This window comes from Nanorana parkeri, unplaced genomic scaffold, assembly GCF_000935625.1.
Source record: "Nanorana parkeri isolate BGI_ZX_2015 unplaced genomic scaffold, ASM93562v1 scaffold2388, whole genome shotgun sequence".
In the NCBI taxonomy this organism is placed as follows: Eukaryota; Metazoa; Chordata; class Amphibia; order Anura; family Dicroglossidae; genus Nanorana; species Nanorana parkeri.
The window spans coordinates 54628-70932 of record NW_017308656.1 but is presented as its reverse complement, the minus strand read 5'-3'; the positions used below and the strand labels follow the sequence as shown (position 1 = coordinate 70932).

Below are 16305 nucleotides of genomic sequence, written 5' to 3'. Positions count from 1 at the left end.
TAATGGGCACCACTGGGGTCGTAGAGGTTCTTGTAATGGGCACCACTGGGGTCGTAGAGGTTCTTGTAATGGGCCCCACTGGGGTCGTAGAGGTTCTTGTAATGGGCACTACTGGGGTTGTAGAGGTTCTTGTAATGGGCACCATTTAGGTCGTAGAGGTTCTTGTAATGGGCACCATTGGGTTCGTAGAGGTTCTTGTAATGGGCACCATTAGGGTCGTAGAGGTTCTTGTAATGGGCACCTTTGGGGTGGTAGACATTCTAGTAATGGGCACCACTGGGGTCGTAGAGGTTCTTGTAATGGTACCATTGGGGTCGTAGAGGTTCTTGTAATGGGCACCATTGGGATCGTAGAGGTTCTTGTAATGGGCACCATTGGGATCGTAGAGGTTCTTGTAATGGGCACCATTGGGATCGTAGAGGTTCTTGTAATGGGCACCATTGGGATCGTAGAGGTTCTTGTAATGGGCACCATTGGGATCGTAGAGGTTCTTGTAATGGGCACCATTGGGATCGTAGAGGTTCTTGTAATGGGCACCATTGGGATCGTAGAGGTTCTTGTAATGGGCACCATTGGGATCGTAGAGGTTCTTGTAATGGGCACCATTGGGATCGTAGAGGTTCTTGTAATGGGCACCATTGGGATCGTAGAGGTTCTTGTAATGGGCACCATTGGGATCGTAGAGGTTCTTGTAATGGGCACCATTGGGATCGTAGAGGTTCTTGTAATGGGCACCATTGGGATCGTAGAGGTTCTTGTAATGGGCACCATTGGGATCGTAGAGGTTCTTGTAATGGGCACCATTGGGATCGTAGAGGTTCTTGTAATGGGCACCATTGGGATCGTAGAGGTTCTTGTAATGGGCACCATTGGGATCGTAGAGGTTCTTGTAATGGGCACCATTGGGATCGTAGAGGTTCTTGTAATGGGCACCATTGGGATCGTAGAGGTTCTTGTAATGGGCACCATTGGGATCGTAGAGGTTCTTGTAATGGGCACCATTGGGATCGTAGAGGTTCTTGTAATGGGCACCATTGGGATCGTAGAGGTTCTTGTAATGGGCACCATTGGGATCGTAGAGGTTCTTGTAATGGGCACCATTGGGATCGTAGAGGTTCTTGTAATGGGCACCATTGGGATCGTAGAGGTTCTTGTAATGGGCACCATTGGGATCGTAGAGGTTCTTGTAATGGGCACCATTGGGATCGTAGAGGTTCTTGTAATGGGCACCATTGGGATCGTAGAGGTTCTTGTAATGGGCACCATTGGGATCGTAGAGGTTCTTGTAATGGGCACCATTGGGATCGTAGAGGTTCTTGTAATGGGCACCATTGGGATCGTAGAGGTTCTTGTAATGGGCACCATTGGGATCGTAGAGGTTCTTGTAATGGGCACCATTGGGATCGTAGAGGTTCTTGTAATGGGCACCATTGGGATCGTAGAGGTTCTTGTAATGGGCACCATTGGGATCGTAGAGGTTCTTGTAATGGGCACCATTGGGATCGTAGAGGTTCTTGTAATGGGCACCACTGGGGTTGTAGAGGTTCTTGTAATGGGCACCTTTAGGGTCGAAGAGGTTCTTGTAATGGGCACCACTGGGGTTGTAGAGGTTCTTCTGGGCCCTCACCAGGAGGATGAAGTCTCTGCATCCAGCACAGATAATCCTGAATCCTCCATTTCATTATCAGGTCCGAGTTTGCTAGGAGGTGTTTTTTCTAGGACCGGATGTTAGGCACAAAGACGCGTAAAAAGATGTGCCAAGAAAAAAGGCGGTAAAACACTTCTGTTGCTTATTCTCAGACGCTCCCATTGAAGTCTATAGGGTCAAAAACATGGATACTCAGGGGTCACTGGATGACACAGAAGGCTCAGGGGTCACTGGCTGACATAAGAGGCTCAGGGGTCACTGGATGACACAGGATAGTCAGGGGGGTCACACGGGATGATCTGGAGTCACAGGGGTCACACAGAATGATCTGAGTCATGGGCATCACACAGGATGATCTGAGTCACAGGGGTCACACAGAATGATCTGGAGTCACAGGGGTCACACAGAATGATCTGAGTCATGGGCATCACACAGGATGATCTGAGTCACAGGGGTCACACAGAATGATCTGGAGTCACAGGGGTCACACCGGATTATCTGGAGTCACAGGGGTCACACAGGATGCTCTGGAGTCACAGGGGTCACACAGGATGATCTGGAGTCACAGGGGTCACACAGGATGATCTGGAGTCACAGGGGTCACACAGGATGATCTGGAGTCACAGGGGTCACAAGGATGATCTGGAGTCACAGGGGTCACACAGGATGATCTGGAGTCACAGTGGTCACATGGATGATCTGGAGTCACAGGGGTCACAAGGATGATCTGGAGTCACAGGGGTCACACAGGATGATCTGGAGTCACAGGGGTCACACAGGATGATCTGGAGTCACAGGGGTCACACAGGATGATCTGGAGTCACAGGGGTCACACAGGATATCAAGCTCAGTGCTTCAATCGTCCAAAGTTCAAACTTCTAGAACTGCAAGCAATAGAGGAAATGTTGAGAGTCCTTTGATTTTTTACTTCAAGGTCACCAAGTCAAAATCATGATGGACAACAGGACCTCAGTAGGCATATCTTTAGAAGATTGAGGTGAGATCCGGAGTCCATCACTTCTACAGATCTCTGAAGAAATGTTCAAAATGGGCAACCAGAATCTAGAATTTTTCTTGTCAGAAAATAAGTCCATCAATCACAAATACTCCAGCTGATCTCCTTCTAGAAGACTATGAAGGCGGACCTTGTGATCTCCCCAAGTAGCCACCATTTATCTTGAATCGTCTTCTGCCTTCGTGGTCCTCAAGTGCTGGGTCAGCATGCTCTTTTGGCCCCTAGGATGTTTAGGATGGCTGACGTCTTTAGATGAAGATACCTACGGGACACCAATGCCTTTCATCTTTAGTCAGAGCTATCCATTTAAAGTCCACCAAACTGGTGACCAGAACCACGTGTTGTAGGCTGTGGTAGATGATTTTTTTAATATATCTTGTGGTGAATCACATCTTAGATCTTCTGGAGTCATCTCTACCATCAGGGACTGAATTACAGCTCTCAGGGTGTCAATCTCTTTTTGAAGTTCTCAAGAACAACAATGATCAGCAGACCTCCTCTCTGGTTGGTGTTCTCAAAGTTGTATTTGATGCTGGTTCTTCTTGCCCTCATCCTATGGCACCTGATTGAGATAGAAGCTTTGCTGATGGCCATAGTGTCATCCTGGAGGGCTTTGTTCTCCAAAGAACCATTCTGCACAAATATCATCATGTTGTCCTCAGGCCATCACCAACATTCCTGGTGAAAGTTTCTACGGAGTTCACCTTTTCGTGGTTCCATCCTCGCAATAGACTTCCCATCGGACTCCTCACCAGAGGAACAGAAGTAGCACAATTGGGTAGAATAGGAATAGCAGATCTACGGGAGATGAATTCTTCCCACAATGTCCAGATGGCAGCTTCTACCCAGCTCCTCTGAGGCACTCTTTAGCAAGAAGAATCCTTCTCCAGTCCAACTTTATTCAGATATCCTCTCCAGCAAGTAGCTTGGTATCCAAAGCCCTCAGGTCATGCTGCGGCCAGGCCCTGACAGTAGAACCTCACGCAGGTCTCCACCTGGGTAGAAGCTCCAGGGAAGAGAGCTTTTTCTGGAAAGGGGCTCCCAAAAATGTACCATGTCCCCAGCCAAACCTCTGAAATAGTTTGAAGGTTAATCCCCCTACACAGCTTGCTGGAGCCTCCTCCTAGCAAGAGGAGGAAGCAACTAGCCCACCAGGCTTAGGTAAGACCTTTAGAAGGAGCCTCCTCCCAGCAAGAGGAGGAAGCAACTAGCCCACCAGGCTTAGGAAAGACCTGTAGAAGGAGCCTCCTCCCAGCAAGAGGAGGAAGCAACCAACCCACCAGGCTAACGGAAGACCTGTAGAAGAAACCTCCCCACAGTATGAAGAGGAAGCAATCAACCCACCAGGCTTAGTGAAGACCTGCAGAAGGAGCCTCCTCCCAGCAAGAGGAGGAAGCAACCAACCCACCAGGCTAACGGAAGACCTGTAGAAGAAACCTCCCCACAGTATGAAGAGGAAGCAATCAACCCCCCAGGCTTAGGGAAGACCTGTAGAAGGAGCCTCCTCCCAGCAAAAGGAGGAACAGTCTAACCCACCAGGCTTAGAGAAGACCTGCAGGAGGAGCCTCCTCCCAGCAAAAAGAGGAAGCAACTAACTCACTAGGCTTAGGGAAGACCTGCAGAAGACTGAAACATAGATTCTGTGGCTGGTTGTTGTCTAGCAGTAAACACACTAAATTTGTCGGAGACACAACTGCAAGGTGGGATCGCAACATTGACATGGAGTATTCTCCTGCCCATTGATAGATAGGTCCCGTAGTATGCTAAGGAAGACCAGGAAAGTTGTTTCTCAGATAGTTTCCGTTATTATCCTTTCCCGGTCGGTGTTCTGTTTCGAGTCTAGTAAAGTAACGTTGGAGGGTCCTAGATAAGAAGGACTTAAAGACTAGTTCGGGGGGCTGCAATGTGGGCTTAAAGGGTGAGGCTGACCGGTAAAATACTGACAAAAGGAGCGACCAGGAACAAGAAAAATTATGGTAAGCATTGGAATTTTGTCTTCTGTATCTGGATGCACCAAGAAGGAGCTGACGGCATTGAAAGACAATAAAAGCTGCAGTTATGATATCCTCCACAAGATGGTGACCTCACAGATCCTCAGTGGAACGCACAGACCGAAAATGATCTGAAGCGCAAATAGGAAGTGAGATCAGTAAAAACAGGAAGTGAGGTGGGATACAAACAGGAAGTTCCAGGTGAGAGGTGAAAACATAGGAGACAAAGCTGCAATTGGTAGCAGAAGAGGTAATACATTGTTTATGTTATCTATAGACCGGATACATCCTAAATATAGAGCCATTTATCCAACTGTCCATCTAGAGCCGCCATTTATAGACCAGGTACATCCTAAATATAGAGCCATTTATCCAACTGTCCATCTAGAGCCGCCATTTATAGACCAGGTACATCCTAAATATAGAGCCATTTATCCAACTGTCCATCTAGAGCCGCCATTTATAGACCAGGTACATCCTAAATATAGAGCCATTTATCCAACTGTCCATCTAGAGCCGCCATTTATAGACCAGGTACATCCTAAATATAGAGCCATTTATCCAACTGTCCATCTAGAGCCGCCATTTATAGACCAGGTACATCCTAAATATAGAGCCATTTATCCAACTGTCCATCTAGAGCCGCCATTTATAGACCAGGTACATCCTAAATATAGAGCCATTTATCCAACTGTCCATCTAGAGCCGCCATTTATAGACCAGGTACATCCTAAATATAGAGCCATTTATCCAACTGTCCATCTAGAGCCGCCATTTATAGACCAGGTACATCCTAAATATAGAGCCATTTATCCAACTGTCCATCTAGAGCCGCCATTTATAGACCAGGTACATCCTAAATATAGAGCCATTTATCCAACTGTCCATCTAGAGCCGCCATTTATAGACCAGGTACATCCTAAATATAGAGCCATTTATCCAACTGTCCATCTAGAGCCGCCATTTATAGACCAGGTACATCCTAAATATAGAGCCATTTATCCAACTGTCCATCTAGAGCCGCCATTTATAGACCAGGTACATCCTAAATATAGAGCCATTTATCCAACTGTCCATCCAGAGCCGCCATTTATAGACCATCATTGATAAATTAAACCTGTAATAAGGTATAAGAAGCCACCTGAGATGTCAGAACGATGGAGGAACTCTGTGTAGACATCATTCATCCCAATACAGTCCAGATAATTCTCAATGTATTATCCGTCTACAGGGAGGAGAGTCCTAAATAGGTCACATGACCACATCAGTAAGCATGGACAAAGACCAAAGTCACACGACTGAGCGGATATTAGACCTCACCCTGGAAATCATCTACTTGCTGACCGGAGAGGTGAGGAGGATTCTAGGAGGTCACATGACATCGCTGTGACTACAGGCCTGACTAGAGGGGTGAGGAGGATTCTGGGAAGTTTGTAGGGTTAATTGTTACTTTCTATCATTACTCAGGATTATAAAATAGTAAAGAAAATATCTGGTGAGCCATTAACACCCAACAGATGTCTTCATGGAGCATCACCCATCACAGAGCCTCCACCTCACCACCTAACAACAGAGGAAAAGAGTGTCAAGAAGATTCTAGAAGTCACCAAGAAGATGATGGAGCTGCTGACGGGAGAGGTGAGCGGTGACGGGGATTCTGGGACATGATCCGGGAACAGACAAGGGGTGTGTCTGGGTGGTGACGGGAGAGGTGCCGGGGATTCTGGGACATGATCCGGGAACAGACAAGGGGCGTGTCTGGGTGGTGACGGGAGAGGTGAGCGGTGCCGGGAATTCTGGGACATGGTCCAGGAACAGACAAGGGGCGTGTCTGGGTGGTGACGGTATCATTGTGTGTGTCAGGTTCCTATAAGGTGTCAGGATGTCTCTGTCTATCTCTCCATGGAGGAGTGGGAGTATCTAGAAGGACACCGGGATCTCTACAAGGACGTGGTGATGGAGAATGCCCCGCCCCTCACATCACCGGGTAAGAGGAGAGAGCAGTACGGAGGCTCCGCCTACATCCCCCATCATCTGATACACACATAGAAACAATGTATTCAGTCAGTGTGTGTGTTTCCTACAGATGGATCCAGTAAGAGGAACCCACCAGAGAGATGTCCCCGCCCTCTGTATTCCCGGGATCCCACCCAGGAAGATCTCACCCTCCCCCACCATGATCAGGTAGGTGGATCTGAAGGACAGCAGGTAAAAGTTCAAGTACGAGACAACATTCTTCTATGTCTCTAAATGGTATTCTATCATTTTTGGGGCTTAGGGTGTTAAAGGGAAAGAAGAAGAGACGTTGGTGAGTGGAGCTCCGCAGTCTATGAAGGAGGGGGAGATGATGAAGGGTAAGCCGGAGGAACCTTCTCAACGTATGGACACAAGTGAGTCATAAATGTTCATATTTATCACCCCCTCAAATAAAATCAGGAACCTGCTGTAGGTCCAATTAAAGGCAGAAAACCAATAGAAAACTTGGTCCAATTTTCCATTCAGGATAAACTTTCTAATGCCACAAGGCAAACGGTGATCCAATAATTCTCATTTTCAACTATTATGGCTTACCTTCAATAACTCGCATCGATCCCAACATCCAACTGAGGTGGAAATTTAAAAACCAGTATACAAATCAGAAGAATGTTATCTCTGTATTTACTTCACCACCCATTCCATCACCATTCCTCAATATAACGTCATGTGACCAACAAATGAGGAGGAGATACTGTACACCATATGAAGGTCCATCTCCATTCCCCAATATAACGTCATGTGACCAACAAATGAGGAGGAGATACTGTCCACCATATGAAGGTCCATCTCCATTCCCCAATATAACGTCATGTGACCAACAAATGAGGAGGAGATACTGTACACCATATGAAGGTCCATCTCCATTCCTCAATATAACGTCATGTGACCAACAAATGAGGAGGAGATATTGCACACCATATGAAGGTCCATCTCTGGTCTTCAGTTGGTCTCCTAGAATTGAGGTGGAGGAAGGTCCATCTCCACTCTCACAGTAACAATGACATCAATGTACACGCATTCTCTCCCGGTGTAGTTTGGGTGAATTGTCTCATTGATCTTATTCGGATTCATAGTTCGGTGTTGCTCCCAATCCCATGGCAGATCTCGGTGAATGTGCTGAGTTCTGGACCCCCATATATGACTCCGGAATGTGAGACATGAAACGGATCTGTAACATTATTTCTGGATCTTTCTCTCCTACAGATGGACACTATGCCGGGAAGAGACATCACCGACCTTCCCGCTCCGAAACATCAATGGATCCCTCTAATCCTGAGGAACCTTTTGGTCCATCACAGACTGTTACTCCAGATCGACCTCTGAGATCTCAGAGTGCGAAGAGATCAACACCTCCCTCCAATCCCAAGGAATCATCTTCCAGGCATGGAGGAGATCACCCGGGAGAGAGTTCCTGGTCATGCTCAGTGTGCGGGATAGCTTTCACTGAAAACAAATTTCTTCTTAAACACTTGAAAAGCCACAAGAGTGAGCGTCCTTTCACGTGCCCAGAGTGCGGGAAACACTTCACTTTAAAAGGAAACCTTGTTAGACACCAGAGGCGTCACTCAGGTCAGCGTCCTTTCTCATGTTCAGAGTGTGGGAAGTGTTTCACTGAGAAAAAATCCCTTGACATACACGAGAGAACTCACACGGGCGAGCGCCCCTTTTCATGTTCTCAGTGTGGGAAATGCTTCAGTGAGAAAAGATGTCTCATTAGACACGAGAGAAGTCACACGGGCGAGCGTCCCTATTCGTGTTCAGTGTGCAAGAAGTGTTTTGCCCATAAAGGAAGCCTTCTTCTGCACCAGAGAAATCACACGGGTCACCGTCCTTTTTCATGTTCAGAGTGCGGGAAAACGTTCACTCAGAAAGCACACTTTCTTTCACACCAGAGAAACCACACAGGCGAGTGTCCGTTTGCGTGTTTGGATTGCGGGAAATGTTTCATTCACAAAGGAAGCCTTGTTGCCCACCAGAGAAGTCACACAGGTGAACGACCTTATACATGTTCAGAGTGTGGGAAAAGCTTCAGCCAAAAAGGAAACCTTACTAAACACCAGAGAAGTCACACGGGTGAGCGTCCATTTTCATGTTTAGAGTGCGGGTTTTCTTTCACTGTGAAAGGAGACCTTCTTAATCACCAGAGAAGTCACACGGGTGAGCGTCCTTATTCATGTCCAACGTGTGGGAAATGTTTCATTCTGAAAAAGACTCTTCTTCAACACCAGAGAAGTCACACGGGTGAGCGTCCCTATTCATGTTTAACGTGTGGGAAATGTTTCATTCACAAAGTAAACCTTGTTGAACACGAGAGAAGTCACACAGGTGAGCGTCCTTTCTCATGTAAAGAGTGTGGGAAAAGTTTCACTCACAGGGCAGGTCTCATTTCACACCAGAGAAGTCACACGGGTGAGCGTCCATATGCATGTTCAGAGTGTGGGAAGCGTTTCACTCACAGAGGAAGCCTTGTTTCCCACCAGAAAATTCATACATGTGAGCGCCCTTATTCGTGCTCAGAGTGTGGGAAAAGCTTTGCCGAGAAATCAAAGCTGCTAATACATCACAGATGCCACACAGGTGAGCGCCCTTATTCGTGTTCAGTGTGTGGGAAATGTTTCACTCAGAAAGGAGCACTTGGGATACACCAGAAAATTCACACAGGCGAGCGTCCTCACTCGTGCTCAGTGTGCGGTAAAGGTTTCATTATGAAAACTGCGCTAGTTATACACCAGAGAATACATACGGGCGAGCGTCCTTTCTCGTGCTCGGTGTGCGGGAAAAGTTTTATTGAGAAAAGACAACTTGTTCAACATCAGAAAATTCACAATTAGGGGGAAGTTTTGTTTTTTTCACGCGTCAAGTGTGGAAAATGCTTTAACTATAAAGCAATCTTATATGACATGCGAGGACACTCAGCTGCTGACAAAGTTGGGAAATGTAAGGGGGGGATGTACCAGGTGGAAGTGTAGAAGAAATGCATGAAAATAATTTATAAAGGATCCATCCTGCGTGGAGTCCATTGTGTTGAGTCTCTTTCGGAGGCTCCAACGGTGAGATCTTCTACAGTTCCCGGCTCTCTTACACCTCACATAGGGGTGTCCTCATTCCTCTTTTTTTCCTTGCTGACTTTTCCCACACTCACACAGACGGCCCCATACAACTAATACATGGCCAAGTACGAGAATCCATAGACAGCTCTGTATATAGATTTCTATTGCCTGCTGCACCTCATTGGTCTTTGTTTTCCTAGATTTTCATTGGTCCGGCCAACGTAGAATTGTTAATAACTATGATAAATGTTTTATTGAGATTCAAGCTTCATCGTATTGTGTGTTCATCATTCCATCTGACTCTGTACAATAAACAAGAACGTTCTTCACACTTCAATATCCTGTTCTGAGACCCATTCTTCACAAATTACCAGAATTCTTCAACAATCGGTGATGGGAGTGAGCTCGGTTCATAGAGAGTCATCCATTGGTGATGGGAATGAGCTCAGTTCATAGAGAGTCCTCCATTGGTGATGGGAATGAGCTCGGTTCATAGAGAGTCCTCCATTGGTGATGGGAATGAGCTCAGTTCATAGAGAGTCCTCCATTGGTGATGGGAATAAGCTCGGTTCATAGAGAGTCCTCCATTGGTGATGGGAATGAGCTTGGTTCATAGAGAGTCATCCATTGGTGATCGGAATGAGCTCAGTTCATAGAGAGTCCTCCATTGGTGATGGGAATGAGCTCGGTTCATAGAGAGTCCTCCATTGGTGATGGGAATGAGCTCAGTTCATAGAGAGTCCTCCATTGGTGATGGGAATGAGCTTGGTTCATAGAGAGTCATCCATTGGTGATCGGAATGAGCTCAGTTCATAGAGAGTCCTCCATTGGTGATGGGAATGAGCTCAGTTCATAGAGAGTCCTCCAGTGGTGATGGGAATGAGCTCGGGTTATAGAGAGTCATCCATTGGTGATGGGAAGGAGCTCAGTTCATAGAGAGTCATCCATTGGTGATGGGAATGAGCTCAGTTCATAGAGAGTCATCCATTGGTGATGGGAATGAGCTCAGTTCATAGAGAGTCCTCCATTGGTGATCGGAATGAGCTCACATCATAGAGAGTCCTCCATTGGTGATCGGAATGAGCTCAGTTTCACGCTCCTCCCCCAGATACAAGTTGGCATATGAGGGCGCACAAGGCGTGCCCATCGCCACATCCTGTACCTGGTGGTAGTGGGACTCATTGAACGGAAACACGTGGATAGTCACCTTGTGATGAAGGAGTTCAGTGACCAAGTCAATGTACGGGGTAGAAGCCACTGGTTGCTCGTCTATGAACCCCTTGGTGGCGTGTGTGGCCCTTTGTATACTGTAGAGCGACTTTTCCATCGATGGCCACTAACCACGGTCACTGTCAGAACATTCTAAGCAAATCTGGAGTGTCTGTGATAGATGAAGGCGGGGCGACCACATGGTCTGCAGATGTGCCGGTAAGGCCGTACAACAACACGCACACACAAACAAACTAATCTAAGTTGCCACCACCCACAACTTCCAGGCTTGTGAGGAACCTTTTTCATGGACGCCCCTAGTCCGTACACTCTGCGCTCCAGCAGAACACACACACCGCTCTCACTAGCAGGTACAGGTTAGCTAAACCAGGCCCAATTACCTCTAGAGCTAGTATCTCCATTTCTCCATACTATCTTCCTTCAGATCTCCTCCATACTATCCTCCATCAGAACTCCTCCATACTATCCTCCATCATAACTCCTCCATACTATCCTCCATGCCCTCAGACCTCCTCCATACTATCCTCCATCAGAACTCCTCCATACTATCCTCCTTCAGATCTCCTCCATACTATCCTCCATCAGAACTCCTCCATACTATCCTCCATCAGAACTCCTCCATACTATCCTCCATCAGAACTCCTCCATACTATCCTCCATCAGATCTCCTCCATACTATCCTCCATGAGATCTCCTCCATACTATCCTCCATCAGAACCCCTCCATAATATCCTCCATCAGATCTCCTCCATACTATCCTCCATCAGAACCCCTCCATACTATCCTCCATCAGAACTCCTCCATACTATCCTCCATCAGAACTCCTCCATACTATCCTCCATCAGAACTCCTCCATACTATCCTCCATCAGAACTCCTCCATACTATCCTCCATCAGAACTCCTCCATACTATCCTCCATCAGAACTCCTCCATACTATCCTCCATCAGAACTCCTCCATACTATCCTCCATCAGAACTCCTCCATACTATCCTCCATCAGAACTCCTCCATACTATCCTCCATCAGAACTCCTCCATACTATCCTCCATCAGATCTCCTCCATACTATCCTCCATCAGAACTCCTCCATACTATCCTCCATCAGAACTCCTCCATACTATCCTCCATCAGAACTCCTCCATACTATCCTCCATCACAACTCCTCCACACTATCCTTCATCAGAACTCCTCCATACTATTCTCCATCAGAACTCCTTCGTACTATCCTCCATACTCTCCTCCATCAGATCTCCTCCATACTATCCTCCATCAGATCTCCTCCATACTATCCTCCATCAGAACCCCTCCATACTATCCTCCATCAGAACTCCTCCATACTATCCTCCATCAGAACTCCTCCATACTATTCTCCATCAGAACTCCTCCATACTATCCTCCATCAGAACTCCTCCATCAGAACTCCTCCATCAGAACTCCTTCATACTATGCTCCATCAGAACTTCTCCATACTATCCTCCATCAGAACTTCTCCATACTATCCTCCATCAGATCTCCTCCATACTATCCTCCATCAGAACTCCTCCATACTATCCTCCATCAGAACTCCTCCATACTATCCTCCATCAGAACTCCTCCAAACTATCCTCCATAAGAACTCCTCCATACTATTCTCCATCAGAACTCCTACATACTATCCTCCATCAGAACTCCTCCATACTATCCTCCATCAGAACTCCTCCACACTATTCTCCATCAGATCTCCTCCATACTCTCCTCCATCAGAACTCCGTACTATCCTCCATCAGAACTCCTCCACACTATCCTCCATCAGAACTCCTCCATACTATCCTCCATCAGAACTCCTCCATACTATCCTCCATCAGATCTCCTCCATACTATCCTCCATCAGAACTCCTCCATACTATCCTCCATCAGATCTCCTCCATACTATTCTCCATCAGATCTCCTCCATCAGAACTCCTCCATACTATATGATCGGTTTAGTATCGGTCAACTAATCGTTGAGCCAAAATTATTTCCTTGACGGTTCTACGATCATGTGATGTATGGGGGAGGAGTTATGACATAACCATTTTTAAGCATTTTGAACATTGAAATACACACAAGGTGAGGTGACGCTTTTTCCAGTCTGGTGACAGAACCCCCCCGGGAGACACACCGCCTTGTAACTCCTCCATACTATCCTCCATCAGAACTCCTCCACACTATATCACAAAACCCTCATGTTTGGTGTCAGTCAGCTCACCTTTGAGCCACCGTTCTTTCCTTGAAGGTTCTACGATCATGTGATGTATGGGGGGAAGAGTTATGACATATGACCTTATTTAAGCATTTTGAACATGGAAATACACACAAGTTGAGGTGACACTTTTTTCAGTCTGGTGACAGAACCTACCGGGAGACACACCGCCTTGTCTGCAAGGTCCCAGGAAGGAAATCGACTGCCGAGGTCTCCTGCTGGAGCACAACAAACCCAACATTAGGTTTCATTAGGACACCCTCCGGCTAACAAGTTTATAAATTGACATTTCCGGACGGTTTACAGGAAACCCTAAAAAATGCTGCACCATGACAAACCCGCCCCCCTCACCCGTCTCCAATCCTCTAAAGTGAAACTAAAATGATTCTTGACCCTCTGGAGATCGTTACCCAATTTTAAATCCAGTCTGTCCGGATGGATGGGACGGTTTAAGGAGCCCCTAGATGGAGCCAGGAGTGGGGTGAGAGGGGCAACAGGGTGAGACGTACATACACCCCCTGTACTCTAATGAAGGTTCTGATGGGTGTGTAGCACATCGAGGATCAGAAACTGTCTACTTTTGAAACAAAATTAAATTTCATGAAACGTTCTCATTGTTTCCATCCCGTAACGTGGTTCGAAGACGATGAGATTTCAGAACGAACCAGAAAGAGACGTCAAAGCTGCAAATTTTATATCCTCCACCGGGAGGTGACCCTACGTAGAGTCAGTCGTAGGCAGAGACAGGACGTGCTAAGAGGTACAGACAGGAAGTGCTAAGAGGCACAGACAGGAAGTGATATTAAGTATAAACAGGATATGATGTAATATGCAAACAGGAAGTTCCAACTGAATAGTAAATTGGGAGGTAGAAGAGAGGAAACTGGCAGAAGAGGAGGTAATAACATACATCCTAAATATAGAGCCATTTATCCAACTGTCCATCCAGAGCCGCCATTTATAGACCGGATACATCCTAAATATAGAACCATTTATCCAACCGTCCATCCAGAGCCGCCATTTATAGACCGGATACATCCTAAATATAGAACCATTTATCCAACCGTCCATCCAGAGCCGCCATTTATAGACCGGATACATCCTAAATATAGAACCATTTATCCAACCGTCCATCCAGAGCCGCCATTTATAGACCGGATACATCCTAAATATAGAACCATTTATCCAACCGTCCATCCAGAGCCGCCATTTATAGACCGGATACATCCTAAATATAGAACCATTTATCCAACCGTCCATCCAGAGCCGCCATTTATAGACCGGATACATCCTAAATATAGAACCATTTATCCAACCGTCCATCCAGAGCCGCCATTTATAGACCGGATACATCCTAAATATAGAACCATTTATCCAACCGTCCATCCAGAGCCGCCATTTATAGACCGGATACATCCTAAATATAGAACCATTTATCCAACCGTCCATCCAGAGCCGCCATTTATAGACCGGATACATCCTAAATATAGAACCATTTATCCAACCGTCCATCCAGAGCCGCCATTTATAGACCGGATACATCCTAAATATAGAACCATTTATCCAACCGTCCATCCAGAGCCGCCATTTATAGACCGGATACATCCTAAATATAGAACCATTTATCCAACCGTCCATCCAGAGCCGCCATTTATAGACCGGATACATCCTAAATATAGAACCATTTATCCAACCGTCCATCCAGAGCCGCCATTTATAGACCGGATACATCCTAAATATAGAACCATTTATCCAACCGTCCATCCAGAGCCGCCATTTATAGACCGGATACATCCTAAATATAGAACCATTTATCCAACCGTCCATCCAGAGCCGCCATTTATAGACCGGATACATCCTAAATATAGAACCATTTATCCAACCGTCCATCCAGAGCCGCCATTTATAGACCGGATACATCCTAAATATAGAACCATTTATCCAACCGTCCATCCAGAGCCGCCATTTATAGACCGGATACATCCTAAATATAGAACCATTTATCCAACCGTCCATCCAGAGCCGCCATTTATAGACCGGATACATCCTAAATATAGAACCATTTATCCAACCGTCCATCCAGAGCCGCCATTTATAGACCGGATACATCCTAAATATAGAACCATTTATCCAACTGTCCATCCAGAGCCGCCATTTATAGACCAGATACATCCTAAATATAGAGACATTTATCCAACTGTCCATCCCGGTACAGTCCAGATAATTCTCAGTTTATCCGTCTACAGGAAGAAGATTCTTGAATAGATCACATGACCACATCAACGACAATGGATGAAGACCAAAGTCACATGACTGAGAAGATATTGGCCCTCACCCTGGAGATCATCTACCTGCTGACAGGAGAGGTGAGGAGGATTCTGGGAGGTCACATGACATCACTCTTTCTCATATACTCTCGTGGTTCTCCTCCTATCTATCTAAGCGCTCCTTTAGTGTCACCTACAAATCTAACTCCTCTTCCTGTAGGGGCCCCCCAAGGCTCTGTCCTTGGACCCCTTCTCTTCTCTATGTACACCTCCTCTCTTGGTCAGTTAATAACCTCACATGGCTTCCAATACCATCTCTATGCCGATGACACTCAAATCTACCTCTTGCGTGTCACTAATCTATTAACAGACATATCTGTCTGGATGTAACTCAATCTCTCAAAATCTGAGCTCATGATATCTCCTCCCGTCCGGGCACCTTCCCCCAACATTTCCCTTGAGATTGATAACACAACTATCCACCCCTCCCCCCATACCAAGGTGCTAGGTGTCATCCTTGACTCGGACCTCACCTTTCTTCCCCACATCCAATCGCTATCCAAATCCTGCCGTCTTCACCTTCCTAACATCTCCAAACTACGCCCCTTCCTCACCAATGACACAGCAAAACTACTCATCCACTCCCTTGTTATCTCTCGTCCGGACTATTGTAACTCCCTCCTCCCTCCCCATTGGCCAACCTCTACACAGGCTCCTCCCCCCTTCAGTCTATCAAAAGGCAGCTTCTAGACTCATTCACCTAACCAACCGCTCAGTGTCGGCAACCTCCCTCTTCCAATCCCTACACTGGCTTCCACCCTCACCCCCCTTTGCCTTCCATCCTCA

At 46.5% G+C, this 16305-nt stretch overlaps 1 protein-coding gene across 1 annotated transcript in view; it reads left to right on the top strand.

Annotated features, from left to right (window-relative positions):
* The first annotated feature begins 5927 nt into the window (after positions 1-5927).
* The window catches only part of LOC108801565, a 43215-nt gene continuing 32837 nt past the window's right edge, over positions 5928-16305 (top strand). Inside the window, 3 exon segments of the mRNA XM_018573456.1 lie at positions 5928-6005; positions 6933-7044; positions 7895-9528. Of these exon segments, the coding sequence (XP_018428958.1) occupies positions 5928-6005; positions 6933-7044; positions 7895-9528 (1824 nt within the window).